Source organism: Marmota marmota, unplaced genomic scaffold (assembly GCF_001458135.2).
Source record: "Marmota marmota marmota unplaced genomic scaffold, marMar, whole genome shotgun sequence".
NCBI lineage: Eukaryota > Metazoa > Chordata > Mammalia > Rodentia > Sciuridae > Marmota > Marmota marmota.
This window is the reverse complement of record NW_025999891.1, coordinates 4,455,135-4,475,506: the sequence shown is the minus strand read 5'-3', so window position 1 is coordinate 4,475,506 and position 20,372 is coordinate 4,455,135. Positions and strand designations below refer to the sequence as shown.

Below are 20,372 nucleotides of genomic sequence, written 5' to 3'. Positions count from 1 at the left end.
AAAAAAAAAAAAAAAAAAATAAAAAAAATCAAATCATGTGGGACTGGGATTGTGGCTCAATGGTAAAGTGCTTCCTAGAATGTGAGGCACTGGGTTTGATTTTCAACACGACATATAAATAAATAAATAAAATAAAAAATTTCATCAATAACCAATAAAAATATTTTTTAAAAATCAAATCATATGGGAAGCAAAAAAAAAAAAGAGTACTACACCCATTTTGGTATCAATTTTTTTTGTGTGTATATTCTTACTGTTTTCTGTCTTCAGATAGAAAACTACTCTGAAACTGTTGCTTTTGGTGGAAGGAGACTTTTTTTTTTTTTAATTCTCTCTGCTAATCTGAAGTCAGCAGAATGAGTGATATATGAAGAACATAGAAGAGCAAGGCTAAAGGATGGCAGATCTGACAAGTCAAAAAATAAGTCTCATGGGAAAGTCAAAATTCATAGTTTCTCCCACCCACACTAAGGATGTCCCTCTAATGCTATTAATATAATCTGAAAAATTGAGTTTAGCTGTAAAAGACATCATGCCTAAATGAAGCAAAGACCCAGAAATGCCAGATAGGGATATCCTGATATCCTGATAGTGCATACTGTTCATCTCTACATGGGTAGTCAACATCTTCTGTATCTATCTCCTAAGACCACTGATTAAAAAAAAAGATACTGCTTGCCTGAGGTCTCAGCATGACTTCAAATAACAACAACCATATTTGATTTGACATCTGATCTAAATGTTCACTATCTCTTATGTCATTACACTTGAGGTTGCCTGAATTGAGCCCTAATGTACTTGATGTAAGAAGCACTAGCCAAGGAAGAAAGATGAATAAGAGGAATCAGCTTCATTGAGTAGCATAGCAAATAGAATTACTTTGATCCTTATCAGATGCAGCTAGATACTATAATTCATTTGAGGGTGTACCATGCCCAGCACAATGTGGGCACTTAACACCTGTTAAATTCCTAATGACAATGCACAATTGGCTAGATATATCTCATAACTATTACACCCTCCAGTAACTCTGATATTATATCCTAGAAATTATATTGTAGATTTACTACCTTGCAATGAGATGACAAGCCCTTTTCCTAGTATCTACCAACTACTCATAAAATTACCATCCAATAAAAATGTTATCTTGGGCTGGGATTGTGGCTCAGTGGTACAGTGCTTGCCTCACACGTGTGAGGCACTGGGTTATAGATCAAATAAAGGTATTGTGTCCATGTACAACTAAAAAAATATTTTTAAAAAAACGTTATCTTGCCATATACTTAGACTCCCTCAGACATACTGATTTTAAAAATGCTGAGACTACTTTCCATAGGAATAAATATATTTTTCAAAACACCTTATCACTTGATTCTTAACAGTCTTGTAGATAGTGAAGTTATTAATTCCATTAAAAACTTTTACAGCTGGGGTTGTGGCTCAGTGGTAGAGCACTTGCCTAGCATATGTGAGGCACTGGGTTCAATTCTCAGTACCGCATAAGTAAATAAAGGTCTACCAACAACTAATATTATTATTTATTTATTTTTTTTACAAATAAAGGTGACTGTCCCAAAAAGCTTGCAGCTACTGTAATGGCAAAATTTTCATTAGAAGTCACATAACCTAACTCTTAAACAGTCCTTTGTTCAACCTCACTGCCTTGCTGCAACAACCAAATCAAGAAAGGGAGAATACAGTGTTTATCAAAAGTTCTCAGATTACTGCTTGTTTTCTTGACTGCCTGTTGGTTACTGTGACCTTTATTAATAGAGAATAACAACTTTGAAAGTAAGAAAGCTTCAATTCATTTTATTCTAGTGCTAGGAAATGAATTTCTCTCAATGAAATAGACCAGGAGATTTAAAAAAAAAAAAGTACTATGTGCTCACAGATCAGAGACTGCCCACATTCAAGATATTATAGCTGAGCAACAGGTAATATGAAGAATCTTCTAACTATGCTGACAGAAGGTACAAACTATAAAAATTAGGGATATAACAGGCCTTCCTTATCCTGCTAACTAACCTCTAACCAGAGCTGTCGGCCATCTTGCTCAGTAGGGCTACTTTCAGTAGTAGCAAAGTACTGCATGCCATCCAATAGGCAAGTCCAGGATGTCTTTTGCTTCAATGTGTCACCATACCAGGCCGGATGGTGTTGGCACTGCAACAATTGGGCTTTGGCAGCTGACACTATGACACAGCCTTCTGTCTCTGCTCCACGAAGAACCATCTATGCCGGAGATAGAAGCAAAGTCAAGATACCAAGAGACCCAGTGGCTCAGGGGGCTGAGACAGAAGAATCACGAGTTCAAGCCAACCTCAGCAATGGTGAGGTGCTAAGCAACTCAGTGAAACCCTGTCTCTAAATACAAAATAGGGCTGGGGATGTGACTCAGGGGTTGAGAACCCCAAAGTTCAATCCCTGGTACCAAAAAAAGAAAAAAGAAAAAGACACCAAGGGAAATCAGAAAGCTATCGGGAACACTGTATTAACCACAGCAGCTAGGCCTATATTTGGCTTACTGAGTAAACTTTTCTGCCTTTAAGACGTGGAAATTATTATTCATAACACCTGTAAGAAGGGAAAGTTTTTGGAACTCTATTCACCTATTCTTATTTAGACATGGGGGGAGGTAAGAATATGATTATGATCTAGCCTAATACTGGGGTGCTCTGGTAAAGAAAAGGTACCTGACAGTTGACCAGCTCAATAAGGCAGTTTCGGTTATATATGTCATCCGTCTGGCAGGCAGCAATGCCACACAATTGGTCACTCATACCTGACTCCTCTTCTGTGAATACTACAAACCTATCTGTCTCTTCAATCAGCTTCTGCAACATGTAAGCACCTAGAAAAGAAATAGGAAGTGAAGAAAGGTCAGTCTCAAAAGGAAAGAGAATACATCCAAGGCTAAATCCTCAATTTATCTCACTAGGTAAAGAACAGGATATATCCTCCCCAACCTAGAATGTCAGTCTAGCCCACTCCACCCCACCCTTCACACCTAAGGGTAAAATAAGGGTTGTCACTTCATTTTCTCCCTAATGTCCATAAAAGTAACAGATTTCCAACAGAAACTAAGAAATGCTAGGTAAATGGCAGCATTTTTTTTCCTTAGACATATCCACCTCTGGTTTACTCCTACTATGTTCCTTTTATTTCTCATTTCCTATTATTTTGCCCTTCTTCCCCATCTCCACACAGTCAAACCATACTAAGCCTTTAAAGTCCAGTTCAAATGCTACTTCCTCAATAAATCCTTCCCTGACTGTATTTCCTCCTTCACTCCAGTCAGGAACAACTCCCAGATTTTCACTTCTCTCTTGTGGCATTTAATACTTTTTGTCTTGTCCTCAAATTCACCATATTATTTTCATACTACTTTGTGTTACATACTGTTTGTGACTACTTCTTTCCACTTGAAACCACACTCCTTTGTCATCAGTGTCACTGTGCTCCCCTAGTTTTGCTACTTCCTGTATCTCTAGACTTTATTCCAAGTCTTAAAAAGAAGAATTTCCTGATATCCACCCTTGGCATACTCCCTTCTTTCTCTTAATAAGCTTGTCTAATAGTGTTACAGTGAGAACAGTCTCTAGAATTATAGTAGTCTGGCTAGATGTAGTGGCACACTCCTATAATTCAGCAATTAGGGAATCTGAGGCAGGAATATCACAAGTTCAGGGCCAGTCTTAGCAACTTAGTGATGACCTAAGCAACTCAGCAAAATCTTATCTCAAAATAAAAAGTAAGGGCTGGAGTTGTGGCTCAGAGGTAGAGCACCTGCCTAGCAAGCATGAGGCTCTGGGTTTAATCCTCAGTGCCACAAAAAATAAAATAAAATAAAAACATCTAAAAAAACCCCCCAAAATTAAAAACAAAAACAAAAAATAAAAAGGATTAGGGATGTCGCTCAGTAGTAAAGTCTCCCTGGGTTCAATCTTCAGTACCAAAATAAAACAAAAACTGCAGAGTACCTACTACTCCTATGACTGAACTGTGTCCCCTAAACAGGAAACAACTATTATTATCTCCTTGGTGTTAAGTCTTACCTCTATGTTGACATTTCCAAGCCTCTATCTCTTGCCCTAACCCCCTTTCCACTTACGGCTGTTTGTTGGACTTATTTAGATGTCTTGCTAGGGATGAAAATTTAGCATGTACAAATCTGAACTCAATAACACCCTACACCTCCTCCTATCTGTTTAGCCTCTGGTTCTCTTATTTCTGATATTTATTAACATCATGCCAATAACCAGACTCAAAACTTTGGTCATTACCTTTTTGTCCCTCTATCTTGCTTGTTTATTTGAAGGTACTAGCATTGAACAGAGGGATGCTACACCACAGAGCTATATCCAATAACACCCACAACTTTATTTTTTTGACACAGGGTCTAAGTTGCCAAGGCTGGCCTTAAACTTGTGCAATCCTCCTGCCTCAGACTCCTAAGTAGCTGGGATGACAGGTGTGTGCCACTATGTTCAAATCTCCCTGCTATAACTCCTCCTTCCAACTAGTGCCCAAATCTATACGCACGTTTCTATCCATCTCCTCATCTCCATTCCTACTGCCGTTGCCTAGTTCCAGCCCTTGCTGCTTCTTGTTGAGACACATAATAGTTTTCTCATTTGTCTCCCCACCTAGAGTTTCTTCCCCTCTAGTTCTCCTATATGCCTCTGCCAGATTTATCATCTAAAGGTAAAACTCTAAAGATGAACACCCCTATTCAAAAACCTTCAGTAGTTCACAATTCCCTATTGAATAAGGACCAAAAGCTCCTTAGCCCTGTATTAAAGCTCTCTGATGATTTACCGTCATCTTCCCTTTCCAGACTATTTCTCACTTCTTTACACTGTTAACCAGGATAGATGTCAACCACTGAGCCACATCCCAGCCCTTTCTTATATTTTATTTTGAAACAGGGTCTCACTAAGTTGCTTATGCCTCACAAAATTGCTGAGATTACAGGTGTGTACCACTGTGCCCAGCTTATTCTCTCTCCTTTGAACGTGAGCTTTCCTAACTGCACTCCTACTCGGGTTATTCCCTCTGTGTAACTCGGGTTAATGCCCTTCTTCCCCATCTCCACACAGTCAAACCATATTAAGCCTTTATAGTCCAGTTCAAATGCTACTTCCTCAATAAATCCTTCCCTGACTGTTTTTTCTCCTTCACTCCAGTCAGGAACAACTCCCAGATTTTCACTTCTCTCTTGTGGCATTTAATACTTTTTGTCTTGTCCTCAAATTCACCATAAATCTGAATTCCTCTGCACTTGTTATTAGCTCTCCCTAAAATTCCCTCTCTTCTTTGCCTGTGAAGTGTAATATTTCAAGATTTATCATCTTCTCTGTGAAGCCTTTAGAGACTTCTCTACACTGATTTAAATATTTTCTTCTGTAGGCTTTTAGTACCTTTGAACATTCTTACAAAGCATTTTCACAATGATATTATAATTTACCTATCTCATTCCCTACTAGTTTCTGAGCTTACTCTTATCTTTGTAGCCCCAAGGTTTATGGTCATGTCTGATATATTATCAGCTCTCAACAAAGCTAAAATGAATCTATGAATCAATAAGTGAGCACATTAACTAATCTAAGCTCATTTAGAGATGATAAACTTGTGGAGTCCCACAGAACATCTTAATTATCAAAACATGAAATAATTGCTTCTTTCCTTAACTCATCCAGCTTTGGTCCCATCACTCCTGATCAACTTCTCTTGCCACACGATCAGACGCTTTAAGGACCTTCCTTATACTATTGGTTATATAAGACTAATGTGGCCTAATATGGGAAAATAACAGTTTGATTTCATTTCTACACTTAGACAGAACCAGCCAGGATTCAGTTCCTCTTATACCCTGGTCCAAGCCCACATCCAAGTTCTAAATCTAAATCCACTGAGTTTCGTCTGTCCCAGCCTACCTCCTGATGATCCTTTATCAGGCCGTCCACTGAAGCTGGAAGTGTTGACATGAGGTGGGGTTGGGGTACTGGTCAGGAGACCCCGCTTTGGCTTTTTGGTTGACATCTGGGGATCAATCTTTAAACCCTTCAGGGCCTCAGTGGAGAGATTACGTTTGAGTACAGCTGCCTTTTTGTAGCCATCATACAAACCAAAGGCAATGTCTCGATTGGTGGTTGTCCAGGAAATCCTTAAATCCACCAAATACAGCTGGTGTGTATGAAAGGTAGGATCACCATCTCTAGTAGAGGGCTCCTAAGAAACAAGAAAAGAACCTCAGGGTAGTGTGGGCGTTCCCACTATTGCTTCTGAACAACAAATGCAAAAAGAACAAGCTTATTGAATAAGAAACCTGTTTTGGAGGAGAAAGAAAGACCATGAAGAAAGTTTCCACATTACCTTACATTCTAACCAGACCTAGTACATTTTAAATGACAGAATTTCAACTTAAAATCCTTCCCAAACTGGGCAGGGGAAGTCAGCAACAAATGAAGTACTAGTTAAAATCTCTTATTTCCTGAATGGCAAAAGACTACCTTTTCTTTTTTCTTTTTTTTTTTTAAGTTTCATTTTGACAATCATCTAAGCTTTGAAAAGTCTACATTTAGAAGTAGAGGGAGAAAAGGAATTTTCAAAAGAAGGATGCTGATACAGCTAAATCAAGTGAATGCATTATAAAGTTAAGACATATATGCTGGGATATATAGTTAGGCATCTTACCAGGAACTTAGCCTAAAATCTACTCCTATGACTGAACTGTGTGCCCCTCAAATTCATATACTGAAGCCCTAGCCCACAATGTAATGGTATTTGGATATGGGGGGTAAGAAAGTTCAGATAAAGTCAAGATGGTGGGGCCCTCAAGATAGGATTAGTGCTATTAGAAGAGACCCCAGAGGGGCTGGGGATGTGGCTCAAGCAGTAGCGCGCTCACCTGGCATGCGTGGGGTGCTGGATTTGATCCTCAGCACCACATAAAAATAAAGATGTTGTGTCCACAAAAAACTAAAAAATAAATATTAAAAAATTCTCTTTCTTTCTTTAAAAAAAAAAAAGAGAAGAGACACCAGAGTACTTCGATGCACACACCACACTTGGACTCATGGTCTCACTCTTGCACATGCTCTCTCTCTGCCATCTGAAGACACAGAGAGAAAGCATCCATCTGCAAGCCAGAAAGAGCCCTCAGTAGAACCTAACTATGCCAGCACCCTGATCTTGGACTTCCCATTCCCAGCCTTAAAAACTGTGAGAAATAAATTTGTTACATCAGTCGAAGACTTTTTTTTGTTTTGTTTTGTTTTAAGTATAGCTTCAAGCAGACCTACTAATATAACTAAGGTAAAAAAGAAACTGTCAGGCAGTACCTCCTCAGCAGTACGATTGCTATGCCGTTGATAGGTGAGGGAAGACAGGCTCAGCAGGTGGGTCTTTGTTACCAAGGGATCAAGGCAGTGATCAGCATTCTCTTCAGTGGGCGAGGCCATCAGGTGAACAGTCATCTGACTTAGGTCACTCACCATCTGGGTCACACTCCATTCAGAGATCAGACGCCGCATCACTGTGCCCGCTGAAAAAGGAGGCACACAAAGTCCATGCAGAATATTATGGAAAGATAAAGATAGTGTGAGTCATTAAGGGAGGAAAGAAATAGAACTAAGAAGGAGAAAAGGATAAGGAACAGGCTAGAGAAATGAAAGGAGTCTTTGATCTTACCTTGAGGTATAAGACGCTGAGTTCCCCGAGTGAATACATGGCCCTGACTGCACTCAATCTGGATACCCCGTTGCTGGGCAAATGAGGCCCAATAATGCACCTGGCAAGAAGAGAGTATGAGACTGAACAAAGGATGGCATGAGAGGGATGCATAAGAGATCCAATATAAGAATACTAGGGAAAAGGAACAGAGGATGTCAAAGGTCAGAGCCTGACCTGCAGCTGTGGAAAGAGTGCAGTATAGGAAAGCTGCTTGTAATGCTGGCCAAGCTTTTTCTTGCTGGGTTTCAGATTATTGAAGAGCTTGCCCCTGCAGATAGGCCTTGTGACACTAGTCCAAGTTGCCCAGAAGTTTTGCATCCAGCGCAGGGTACTACTATATAGTAGAATTCGGGGCTGGGATATTGCTGCAAAGGAAAGGACAGATATATTCTAGCTGAGGCTGAAACAGAGGTGATGTTAAATCCTTTCCTATCTTCAGGTATTAGAGGTTTAAAATCCCAAACAGCATACAGCCTTATATTCAAGTTTCTCTAGCACCTTCTTCTTTCAAGGATCTAAGTTCTTAGCTTTTAAATATTGCTATAGTCTGAATATTTGTGTTGCCCCTAAATTCTTATGTTGAAATCCTAAATCCCAATGTGATGGTATAAAACAGTTGGGAGTCTTTGGGAAGGATTAGATCACAGAAATGAAACCCCCAGGAATGGTATTAATGAGGCAAAAGGGAACTCAGTGACTCCTTCCACCATGTGTGAGGACACAAGAAGGTGCCATCTCTGAGGAAGAGGCCCTTACCAAACACTTCAACAACCAGTACCTTGATCATCAATTTCCCAGTCTTCAGAATGTGAGAAACAAATGTCTATTGTTTACAAGCCACCCAATTTATAGTACTATTATTTAGAGCCCCAAACACCAACCCTCTTCCCAAAAAAGGTCCTAACCCAAATTCTCCACTGTCCTTCTATTCCCTTTCTGCCTTCAAGCTTAAGTTTTCAGTGTCCAAGCCCATCCTCTAAGCCCTTCCTCCCCACTGCCCCGGGCCCAAGCCTCACTCCCGCTGTGCCGAGTCAGATCCATCTTGATGGAGAGATTGAGGTTCTCAGAACGGAAGGCCCGGTAGGAGTCATGGAGCTGGCCCAAGGGCACCTCAGGCAGGAACTCTGGGGCCCTCAGAGTGACACTGTGGTGATCATGGGGATTCCCATGGCACAGCCACTGCAGGTCCAATGTCATGCAGAGGTCAGGCAGGTGAAGGAAGCAGCAGTCGTCATACCTGCCTCACAACGGAGCCCCAGCCTTCAGTGACCTGTTCACTTGCCTCCCCTTGACTCTTCCCCTCTCCCTCCACCAGGAGTTCCCCGCCCCACTGAGGCCCCGCCCTTCATTCCACTCACTTAGAGGCTGTTCTCACGTTGATATCCAAGTCACCTTTGAAAACAAACTGACCAGGTTTCCAGTGAAAAGAAAGGTGGCTCCATTCCCAGTGCATATTTTCAGTTGTGTTGTATGGATCCTATAACCACCCCCAAGAACTTGGTGAGATATGGGTAAAAGAACCATTCTCATCTCCCAAATTAGTACCTTAATCTCTTCCCCTATATGCTATATAGGTCCCAACTATACCACCTTAGCAGAAAAATGACTCCATGGGATCCCTCACCTCAGTGGCCAGCTGGTGCAGGTTTGCCTGTTCAATGTCCATGTGCCAGTCCCCATGGAACATAAGACGACTCTTGTCCCACCAGGGCAAGGGGGGGCTGGGGTCAGCTGAGGGCTTGGTTAAGAGGTCCACACATTGGCCAATCAGTGTCCAGGCTGGATCCCAGCATGGGCCCCATACGACTGTATACTGGAAGATTTCCGCTGAGGTAGAAAAACAAAGGCTGTATCTTGTTACACAACTCCACCCTTCTCTTCCTCCTTCACTCCAAAAGGTCCTCAGCTTATTTCCCACCCCAATCGCCACAAGTATCTCTCAAACCAAATGCCCTCTCTACTCACAGTGGAAGTCATGGTAGAACTTGAGTGGGGGCATATTCCTCTCTACTGCCACATTACCCCATGGAAGCCCCAAGTGTAGAATTTGACGTCGACGAGAGCAAGCTTGACCACTTTGCTCAGTGCCCACAAGTCGACCCATGAGCCGCCAGTCCCGGATTTCAAACAGATACCGTGGATAGTCTCTGATCCGAACTGTTATGATAGAAAAGATAAAAGTAACTATTCGGGGAGCTGTCTTTGCACTCTCAGGCATTTTTTCCCCATTGCCACCTCTTTTTACCCACCTACATTTACAAAATTAACTGAGAGAACAAGAGCTGACAGTTAATAAGTAGCAAAACTGAAAAAGTCGCAGAGACCCTGGAGCAGAAGGTAAGGAGACTCCCAATAGCACTGAGATCCAAGAGACACAATAACCTTACAGAAGACTGTTCTAGTTGTCCATTTATATCAGCCAAGCAATTTCAGGGTGAAATTCAGGAACAAAAAAAGGAAAGGGATCCCACTCATCCCACTCCACCCATCCAATAACAGTCACATTTCCTAATATAACCTAATATTACAGCTCCACTGTAATCACTCAGAAAGCTCCCAGGAGCTCAGAGGACAAACACCAGGCTCCACAAATAAGGGAAATACGACTTACCCAGAAAGGTCTTGACATTGCACTTGAGCATGCGACACCACTGAATGACAAGATCTATTCCTTCAGCAGGAAACGGGCTGCCTGGATCAAGCTCTCGAACCTGTTCTACTACACGATCAGGACCATGAAAGGAGGCATCTGCAAGAGCCACCAGTTCTAGCCCTGCCAGACTCCAAGTGAGCAGTGCCCGGCGCATGGGTGTGTTGCCATAGAGACGACGAGAGCGCTGGATGTAGATTTCAATATTCTTGCGTTCCAAAGAGGCATAGAGCTCCTCAATTTTTCGGGCTGGCAATAACTCCCCATGCTGCTTCCGAAGGGCAGCCACCTTGGCATCGAGAAGCTGCAATCTTTTGGCACTCTCTTTACTTTCATCTTTCATCAGTTCATAGTTATCATGAAGTTTCACCTCAAAAATGTCATCCAGGAAAACCCATGAGAAGTGCTGAACCTTCAAGAGTAGATCAGGTGGCAGTGGGGCCGGACTTGGAGAGGACCAAGCACGAGTCCCTCGGTGCAGGCCCTTTAGCCATTTCTGAACTCCCACTGCCTCATCCAAAGTTCCAGAGAAGTCATATTGATAAGGGAACTCCACCGAGACTGAACCAAGGGAGAGGAGCCAAACACGGTTTCGGAGGGTCTGCAGTGCAGGAAAGGGGTTCCGGTGGAGGATCATCTCCTCCAGCTCAGGCAGCAACTGAACCTCTACCTCCTTGAAGTTGAAAATACTATTGCCGTCAAAGCCAGCAGCCAGCTCTGGGCAGTAAGCCTGCAGTGAACCTCCATGCCGGTTCAGTGACACACTCTCTGCAGCCAGGGTAATGAATTTGTCTTCAGCCACGAAAGCAGTCAGTTTGGCTGCACTCACCTCCAGTGTCAGGTTTAACAGCCGTCTTGGTGGAAGTGGCTCAGGGAGATTGTCTTCTGGCTCAGAAGTAGCTTCTGGAGTCTCTAGTGCAAGGGATGGAACAGTCTCAGAACACGTAGTGGCTCTTAGTAGGTCTCGGCATTGAAGGGTGGCCAGGACATGCTGATATAAATACATGTGATCTGGAGGGCTCCACAGTAAGGTTAGTCCTGCACCACACTGAACCTTTAAGGAATAAAAAGGATGTCAATCATCAAGACCCAGAACAGTAGAGATAACAGGGATTGTTTTACATGGGTACCTGGCTCAAGAATTATCTCCACCCAGAAGTCTTTCCTGAGTAACCACATTAATTACTGCCTTATTTTGTTCCCCTAACACTAACATGCTGAGCTAAGAGTTGTCAGTTATCTTATACTTGAGTACTTATGCTTTAAGTTCTTCTCAGATTCTAGATGTCAGAGAAAAGGGGCTGTGTGTCATAATTCTCTCTTATCTACCACAATATATCCAGCATAAACACGTACTCAATAAATCATTTGGCTTTGTTTCCATTCAGGAGTCACATAACTACTGCAATTTGAAATGTTTATGCATTTATAAACGTAACTTAATTTGTAAAAGGTCGTATAAAATGTCTAACTATTACACACTAATGAAAACATTTAAAAAAAGGAATTTGGAAAAAAAACCAAACTGTAATCCGATTGGTACAGGAGACTAAGGCAAGAGATTGTGAGTTCCAAGTCAACCTCAGCAACTCAGTGAGGCCTTAAGCAACTTAGCAAGACCCTGTCTCTAAATGAAATATAAAAAAAGGACTGGGGTTATGACTCAATGGTCACGTGCCCCTGAATTCAATCCTGGGTACCAAAAGAAGAAAAAAAGGTAGTGTATAAAAAGACAACACAGTAATTGAGTTATGTGAAAGCATGCCTCAGAGAAGGGAGTAGAGCCCTTGTTCACTTGAAAAACAAAGTCAGTTCTGAATGTCTAAGCAGATAGAGAAGATTAAAATTCCAGGAGAGAAATTCTCTGAATTTATAATCTCTGAAAAGGAACCTCTTCAGTTACTGAAGGAAAATAAAGTCTGACGAACAGGAAAATACTCCACTCTCTCTTAATGGGGTCCTAGGTCCTTCTGATACCCTAAGGATAAAGAACAACTTTTTTTTTTTTTTTTTGGTACCAGGGGTTTAACCCAGGGGCACTTAACCACTGAGGCACATCCCAAGCCCTTTTTATTTTGACACAGGGTCTCCCTAAGTCGCTTAGGGCCTCCCTGAGTTGCTAAAGCTGGCTTTGAACTTGTAATCCTCCTGCCTCAGCCTCCTGAGTTGTTGGGATTGAGGCATGCACCTGCACCACCCACCCAGCTAAAGAACACCTTTTGAGAAGTTTTTGGAAAGCCTCTCAAAACTTGCCAGTACTTCTTTCTTCATATCCCTTCTAGCCTTCTAAGGAGTTGAGTCACAAAATGACACCAGATCATTATTTTTTAAAAGCCCCTTACTTTTCAAAAGACACACATTAAAATATTTATAATTGAAATGATAATATGTCTGGTAACTCTTTTAAAATAATCCCAAAGCCCAGGGAAAGGGAAATTAGCAGGAGTTCAGCTGAAACAAGTTGGTCATGAATTGGTTATTTAATAAAGCTAGGTACACAAAAGCTTAAATATTCTCTCTAGTTTTTGCATGTTTTTAATTTCAAAGTAAAAAGGGAAAAATATATAGAATAAGCAAAAAAAAAAAAAAAAAGGAAAAGAAAATACATAAATAACAGATATCTAATGACATGTTTCCCCTCTGTTTCACAAGAGTCAAAAGGACTGAGAAAGGATTTAAGCAACAGGAAAGCCCAGTCTGGCCCCACCTCTCTGTAGATACATTACCTCCAGAGAGCGGATGCTGCTGTGATAGGTGAGAGAGAGCATGGAGAGGCAGAGCACTGGAGTAGGGATGTCAGGAGCCTTACAACAGGGCTGCATCTTCTCTGTGACTGACTTTACCAATGCAAGCACAAGACCTTGAATCCCCACGGTGGATGTCTCGGCACTGCCCAGGACAGTCAGTGTGTCTAGTCGTATCTCCGAAGCACCTACCATCCAGAAACCATATTACCCTTGGTTTCCAGCTCTCAAATGGCAATTTTGGTTCTCATTTTCCTTTCTTACTTATTTCCCCTACTCTACTTTTCTTTATTCCACTTGCTTCCCTATTCTGAGTCTTTATATTAGGGAAAATTTCCTTTACCCTCTTTTAACTAAATCTAGCAGAGTCAAAGAAGTTCCCTAATTCCTAAAAATTGCCCAGAGACATATCACTTGTTCCCTAAAACTTAAAACACACAAGGAAATAAAAAGCTATATGGGTTTCATTTTCTTGACCACATCAAGGCTAAGTCTTTTTCTTACGTCTTGCTTAATAGTTGTGCAAGTCTTTTTGGCAATCTAATTTGGAAAAATTCCAAATAATTGGCTCCATTAAATGAGGAGCGTAATCAGCTTAGTTTGCACACTACCCATTTCAGTATAGATCTCCTATCCCACTTACCAACCAGGGCAGAAAGAGTGAACAAGTTCATATCTTCCACCTTCAAGTCCACCTTCCACAGTAATGTCATGGATTCCCCAAATGAAGATTCCCGAGAGAAAACTGACTTCCCAGATTGTGGACTCATCAAAGATAAGATACGAGACAAACATTGAGCACAAGTGTCTGACGCTTCTACCTGAAGTCCTCGGATAGTACAATCGAGAAAGAGGGTATCTGACTGGGTACTGGACAGGCCCAGAGGTTGGTTATAACTACCCTAGAAAAGAAACAGATGGACCCCATTGAAAGCATGCAGATACAATTTTGTAATGCCCTGACTTATTACCGACCACTAAGAAGATGCTCAGTGAAAGATGTCTGGATAGGAAGCTATGTGGGCCCCTATTCACCAAAGCTCCTACATACCTGCAGTGTGAAGGAGTCCAGGACAAGTGCCTCACCCCAAACATGCATATTGGGTGGGTGCGGTGCCCGCTGAATGTGGGAATCACTACCCACTCGCCAGCAGAGGTGGTCCACAGTTAGGACGCCCCGCTGATGGATGCTTTGTGGCCTGAGGTGCTGGTAATCTGAATAAAGGTGGGAAAGGGGATTACTACTGAGTCACTGAGGCCATGATTAAACTAGCTCCACTAATGGACAAATTGTTATTCTTTTTCCATCCCAGAGCCTTACCCAGAGAGATGGAATTGAATCCCAAGGCAAAAGGTGGCGTATCCCCAAGCTGAATGGAAATGTTGACATTGGAGATGGAAGTGCTGAAGATGATGGGAGCCAGGATTTGAGGGAAGGTTCTATGCAGGGACAAGACATCATTGTGTGATAAGGAAATACTTGCAGCTTTCTATCATGGAACAGATTCCTGAAACTCTCAAAACCAGGATGAGAACTTATAGTTTTGTTCTGATTCTTAGAATGAGCTACAATTAGAAAGCAAGGGGCTAAATTCATCAGCTAATTGCTGCTCCCAATGATAACCTGCAAGAACCAAAAACATGAGTTTGAACCACATGAAATTGCCATTTTCATAGTTAAAATAGGGTGACAATTAGCATTATCACATGATTCAACCTCATATGACCAAGAAGCATCACTTCCAAACCATTAACCTTAAGTCCTCTATGGAGCACAACCTAAGTACTACATAAAGACAGAAATGGCTCTGCAGATTTGATACTGGCACCTTGTAGCTTAAGGCAGATAAGACACTATAAATCATTAACTTCAATTCAAATATTTATTTTGTTTAAGGCACTATGCTGGGCACTGAGGACACAAAAATTAAGAAGACATCTTCCTATTATCAAGGAGTCCAATCTAACAGGGAAGATAAATAAAACGGTTTTCTTCTGAGGCTACGATTTGGGGAGATCAAACAATCAAATGTGTATTTGACAACAAGATGCCATGTTGAACAAAAAGAGAATCTACCTGCTAAGTTGGTGACTAAAAAAGATTAAACTGACCTTTTTTTCCTTTGTTTAAAAACAGGTAAACTAGTCCCCTGGGTTTCCAGTGCTAACATGTGCAGCCAGTGAGAAAATTCCTGGTGCCGATAGTGAATGATACAAGTGTTCAGAACTAGGGAGGCTGAGAGATCAATGGTGGTCACCTGGAAACATGAAGACCAGAACTGTAGGCTTGGGTTTTACTTTGTTAACTCATAACACAACCATGTTCAGAAACAGCAGAAAAAGGATAGATTCTTGTTATCACGGTCATCATACCTGCACACTAGCCTTGAGGGAGTTGAGGCAAACAATGCGCTGGCGACTCTGGGACAGCAACAACCCATCTGAAAATACCATGGAACAGATGAGAGGAAAGCAAAGGGAGGGCAAGAGGTAAAACTAGGTGAGGTGCAGAGGCAGGCAAAGAGATGAATGGAGTGTCACTAAAACTTGTGAGTTGGGGCTATTTTCTCTCATTATATTCCCTCCCCCTACCTCTAGTTACACTGATATTCTCTCAGTACCAGAACCCCCACCCATGAACCTTCTAATAGGAGTTCAGTGTTCATCTGTGCCATATCAGAGTTTACTGTGAAGCTTCGAAGGGGCAGTTGATCCTCATCACGATGGTATAAGAAATGCAGCAGCTTCAGTGTCCAAGTCAGGTGCCTGACTCAGAAAAGAACACAGCTCAGAAAGATGTGGAGTGACATTCCCACTTTTTTCCTCCCCAAAGATAAACTCAGAGCAGCTGCTAGACTGGTTACAGAGATCCTGTATATAGCTCACATTATCATTCTCCATACTGTGTCAGAAAAGGCCTCACCTCTTTTGACTATTCATGGATAACACGACACTTGTATTCTCCATCTTCACTTTGACCTGGTCTGGCAACTGCTGGAGGAGGTATAGGCCAGGCAGAGTTGGCTCAGCCAAGTTCTCTGTCACCTCTGAGAACATGAACGAATAACATAACCGTCATCAATCCTTAACACTCAATTACTCCAAGAAGCTCTGCCCTCTTTGGCCAAATCCTTCCACATAAAACAGGGTAAGCAAATGTCCAAATAAAGCCACAGGCAAATACTCCACAGATCCAGGTACCTGGTGTACTTCCTTTTCCAGACTCTACATATATAATCAGATTGTAGGGATGAGCTCAGTGGTAGAGTGCTTGTCCACCATGTTCAATCCCCAGCACCACAAAAACAAAAAATGAATGGAATGGGGAATAGGTTGGTGAAACAGGAAGAATATGGATTTTAGAGTCGAATAATTTAAACTTCATTTTTACTAGTGACTAGCTGTGACCTCTGCCAAGTTACCTAGCTAATCATCCTAGGCTTCAATTTCCTTATTTGTGAACTGCTGACAACTTATGGAAAAAACATATGTAAAACACAATAGTACAGGTCTAATTCATACCACTAAATGTTAGTTCACTAAGCACAAGCAAATGCCCCATTTTCTCTAACTAATCTCAGGGTCAAAGGCTATGAGGAGCTGGGCATGGTGGTACATGCCTGTAGTCTCAGTGGAAGCTGAAACATTAGGATCACAAGTTTAAGGGCAGCCTCAACAACTTTCGAGGCCCTAAGCAACTCAGTAAGACCCTGTCACAAAATAAAAAATAAAAAGGGCTGGGATGTAGCTCACTGGTAAATTGTTCCTGAGTTCAATCCCCAGCACCAGGAAAAACAAAACAAAACAAAACAAAACAAAACCAACAATGGGAAGAAAAAAAAAAAAAAACAACCCTGGTGACTAATGACTCATGCCTGAATGAGTAGTGAAACCCCTGCTTTTTTCTACTTCCAAAATAACCCTGAGAACAAGACAGCCAAGAAGCTCAATGATCGGGGCTTTACCTGAACAGGGAACAGGCTTGGGTACCAAGCTTGAGCCCTGACTCAGCAGTTGACTATGGAAGAGACCTTCATGAAGCTCAGCATGGAGTGTCCACACATCCATAGTGATAGCCTTCAGATGCCAACTGCTAATGCCCACCTTTAGACACAGGTCCAGGGCCAGTGACAGTTCCACTAGGCATGTATCCTCCTGTAGGGAGGATAAGCCTTTAAAGGTGTATGTAGGAAGCTTGGGGACTTTTTGGTCAAAATGCATTGATCTTGGATCCTGGGTATTGCCTTAAGGGAACCACATAAAGTCAGAGAATCTAGAATGTAAGCCCTAAGCTCCTTGAAATCTTACATCCAGGAGGAAATGAAGCATACTCACCAGCTGACCACTCTTCAGAACTTTGCTGTTGATTTTGGATAAGCTCACCTCACAGATTAACCTAGGAAAGGAAAAAAATTCCAAGCACTTGGCACCTTTCCTCACCACTTATCTCCAATCAAGCTCTGTTGGCTAGAAGAGACAAGGCAAGTGAAACACCTACTCTTAGCCTCTCCTCAAGTTGCAGAGAATAAAAACTTAACACTTTGATAATAAGAAGGCCCTGATATCTACTTTCTCTGAAGCAACACCAGGGCAAGAATGAGACTACTAGATCTCTTCTACTAATTACTTACCTTTTCCCATCACTATCCAAAAGAAATCTGCTTCTACTGATCTGAATGTGCCACAAGGACTCAGAGGTAGCCACCTTGAGAACCATGATGTTTATAGCATCAACATGAATGGAGAATAGCTGGAAAGAATGAGCAAGGATGAACAATAATTAACTCTAAGGTAGCACACTTCATTTCTAGCTGAGAAAAGAGTGTCAGATCTTAGCATTATGCCCCAAAATAGCAGAACAATCCACCCACAACTCCAAAGCCCATCATCCCTGAAGTACAGTGAAGAATAGCAGAAGTAGCAGTCTCACTTGGCAGAAGATCTTCAGTAAAGATGGGCTGAAGGACAACTCCTTTTGATCCACCCCAGTGCTCTGGGAGAACGGGGCAGACAGGCCAGAAACCTTCTGTAGGTCCGTTCTGATCCGTACTTCTCCAAAGCACAATGCCACATAATGTCTGCCAAGAGAAACCTCACTGCCACCAGATCCAATCCTCACATAACAGTCTCTTCCCCTCCCCAAAAACATAGCTCAATTCATAGCAAACAATCTAATATTCTTCAGACTAAAAGGAGACTCCAGAAAAAACCTGCCTCCCTCCTTGAGTTAAGAGATCTCTGTATAGGATCTCATTCTGTAAAATCAACCCAAAAATATTCCCCAGGAGAAATAAGGAGAAGTAAGGATATAGAGTACTCACGGCAGATCATGGCTAAGGAGTTTGCTGGTGATCCACAAGTTATCAATTTCCTAAAACAGTGCAGGAAAAAACTCTGTATACTAATTGCTAGGTAAGCAATGAGCAGCTTGAAAAGGCAGAAAAAGGTTTTTGGCTCCTTCAAGGAAGTGCTAAGGACTCTCTCACTAAATATGCCCATTCCATTTCCACTGGTTTCTCTGCCAGATATCTTAGTCCTCACAATGATGTTAGCTGCTTAGTATTTCTCTATTACAGATATGTTGTCCTGTTTCTCTCTCATATTAGAACAGTAAGCTCTTCTAGTTCCTGTTATCTTTCTTCTGTGCTTTACTTCTGCATCCTTCTTATGGGCCCTGGACACTCTGTGCCCTACAAACATCTTTAACCAAACAACTTGCACCAATTCCAGTGTTCCCGAATTAGCTCTAAGATCACCATGGTAAGAGAGGAATGGTGAGGTTAACTAGCAAAGTCCCTCAGAATTTCTTTTCTTTTCTTTTTTTTGGTACTGGGATTGAACCCAAGCTCTACCACTGAGCTACATCCCCAGCCCTTTTTATATTTATTTCGAGACACAGCCTCTGCTAAGTTGCAGAGACTGGCCTCCAATTTGTTATCCTCCTGCCTCAGCCTGGCTGGTCCCTGGGATTAAAGTTGTGTGCCACTGGACTTGTCAACCCAGAATTTTGTTTTAAAACCAAATTAAGGGTTAAGGGACTGGGGTTGTGGCTCAGTGGTAAGGCACTGGGTTCGATCCTTAGCATCACACAAAAATATATGTAAAATGAAGGTATGTGTAAATCTACTATTAGAAATTTTTTTTTTAAGTAAATTAAGGGTTGAAATTCAACTGCATCACACACGCACCCCTCCTCCCACAGTGAGTTTCCCATAACTCACAACTGTTTGCTGGTGCTGCTGAAACTTAAGACTGACATTCTGGATCCAAAAAAAGCGGAAGGAACCGATCTTTAACTCTGCTTGTAGCTTCCGCTGACACCACCTGGTGGCCAACCGGACCACAAGCCACCTGCAGAAAAATCCGTGTGAGTTCAATAGGGCTCTATCCCAAGTATGGCTTCCCGAAGCCCTTGTTGGTCTGAGAAGATCTTGCAAAGGATCATGTCCTGAAACTGGATTTTTTCTGGGGCAACTCTCCTGTCTCCCAAATCACCTGTCCGTCACACACAGTCAGCCATAATCAGCACTGTAGGATTCCAGTGACCCCCGCCACCCAGATGAAACCTGATAAACTAAACCTCACCCCCAAGTATGGGGACAAAAAAAAAAATTCCTCAAGTCTTTAGAAAGCTGAGACAGAAGAGACCCCAACAGGAGTTAAGGTGGAGGCAGCCGTGCTATCACATACTCCCCAGAGGGTCTGTCTCCGCCCCCACCCTCCAGACAGGTGTCCTGGATAAGTCCGGGGTCACACACGGTCAGTTCAAATGCCGCTCTCCCATGGACTCCCAGTCCTCCTGACCTCGCTCTCCAGAGCGAGGAATCCAGCTGCAGGTGCCCTTCGCGCTGGATGAAGGAGACATTCAGGGCGTGTGGAGCGGGAAGGAGAAACCATCGAGAGAGGCCCCGTCCTCACGCATAGTCAATCCCCGGAATCAGCATTCCCTCAGGCCCCACCCGCTCCCCTAGTCTCCTCTGCACGCAGCCCCTCCCCGCATCTCTGGCCGCACATTCCCTCCCTTCGCCTTTATCGCGCGCCCCCCTCCTCATCGATATCCTTTCCGCCTCCCGCGCCGGGGCCGCGCGCGTCCCCTCCTCAGGCGCTCTCCCCTCCCCCATCGCTGTGGCTGAAGCCCCTCACCGGCCTAGGAAGAGAGCGCTAAGCGCAACCAGCAGCAAGACCAACAGCGCGGAAAGAAGCAGAGGCATTTAGGTCCGGGTCCGGCCCGGCCTGGCCCC

General features: G+C 42.6%; 1 protein-coding gene across 2 annotated transcripts in view; it reads right to left on the bottom strand.

Moving 5' to 3' along the window:
• Bltp2 (bridge-like lipid transfer protein family member 2) overlaps positions 1 to 20,372 on the bottom strand; it is a 41,983-nt gene extending 21,611 nt beyond the window's left edge. Inside the window, exons 1-26 of one of the 2 annotated variants that reach the window (XM_015501116.1) lie at positions 20,275 to 20,372; positions 19,353 to 19,482; positions 18,453 to 18,502; positions 18,062 to 18,209; positions 17,763 to 17,881; positions 17,467 to 17,527; positions 17,097 to 17,286; positions 16,055 to 16,178; positions 15,773 to 15,897; positions 15,505 to 15,572; positions 15,244 to 15,389; positions 14,453 to 14,571; positions 14,183 to 14,346; positions 13,775 to 14,033; positions 13,114 to 13,319; positions 10,349 to 11,441; positions 9,703 to 9,894; positions 9,362 to 9,564; positions 9,096 to 9,214; positions 8,754 to 8,974; positions 7,912 to 8,102; positions 7,696 to 7,795; positions 7,347 to 7,549; positions 5,940 to 6,234; positions 2,697 to 2,854; positions 2,029 to 2,235 (exon numbers count right to left, since the gene is read on the bottom strand). In XM_015501116.1, coding sequence (XP_015356602.1) covers positions 2,029 to 2,235; positions 2,697 to 2,854; positions 5,940 to 6,234; positions 7,347 to 7,549; positions 7,696 to 7,795; positions 7,912 to 8,102; positions 8,754 to 8,974; positions 9,096 to 9,214; positions 9,362 to 9,564; positions 9,703 to 9,894; positions 10,349 to 11,441; positions 13,114 to 13,319; positions 13,775 to 14,033; positions 14,183 to 14,346; positions 14,453 to 14,571; positions 15,244 to 15,389; positions 15,505 to 15,572; positions 15,773 to 15,897; positions 16,055 to 16,178; positions 17,097 to 17,286; positions 17,467 to 17,527; positions 17,763 to 17,881; positions 18,062 to 18,209; positions 18,453 to 18,502; positions 19,353 to 19,482; positions 20,275 to 20,342 — 4,959 coding nt within the window. In that variant the 5' untranslated portion in view covers positions 20,343 to 20,372. The remainder of the gene's footprint in view (positions 1 to 2,028; positions 2,236 to 2,696; positions 2,855 to 5,939; positions 6,235 to 7,346; positions 7,550 to 7,695; positions 7,796 to 7,911; positions 8,103 to 8,753; positions 8,975 to 9,095; positions 9,215 to 9,361; positions 9,565 to 9,702; positions 9,895 to 10,348; positions 11,442 to 13,113; positions 13,320 to 13,774; positions 14,034 to 14,182; positions 14,347 to 14,452; positions 14,572 to 15,243; positions 15,390 to 15,504; positions 15,573 to 15,772; positions 15,898 to 16,054; positions 16,179 to 17,096; positions 17,287 to 17,466; positions 17,528 to 17,762; positions 17,882 to 18,061; positions 18,210 to 18,452; positions 18,503 to 19,352; positions 19,483 to 20,274) is intronic. The other variant, XM_048794099.1, reaches the window with a different exon arrangement.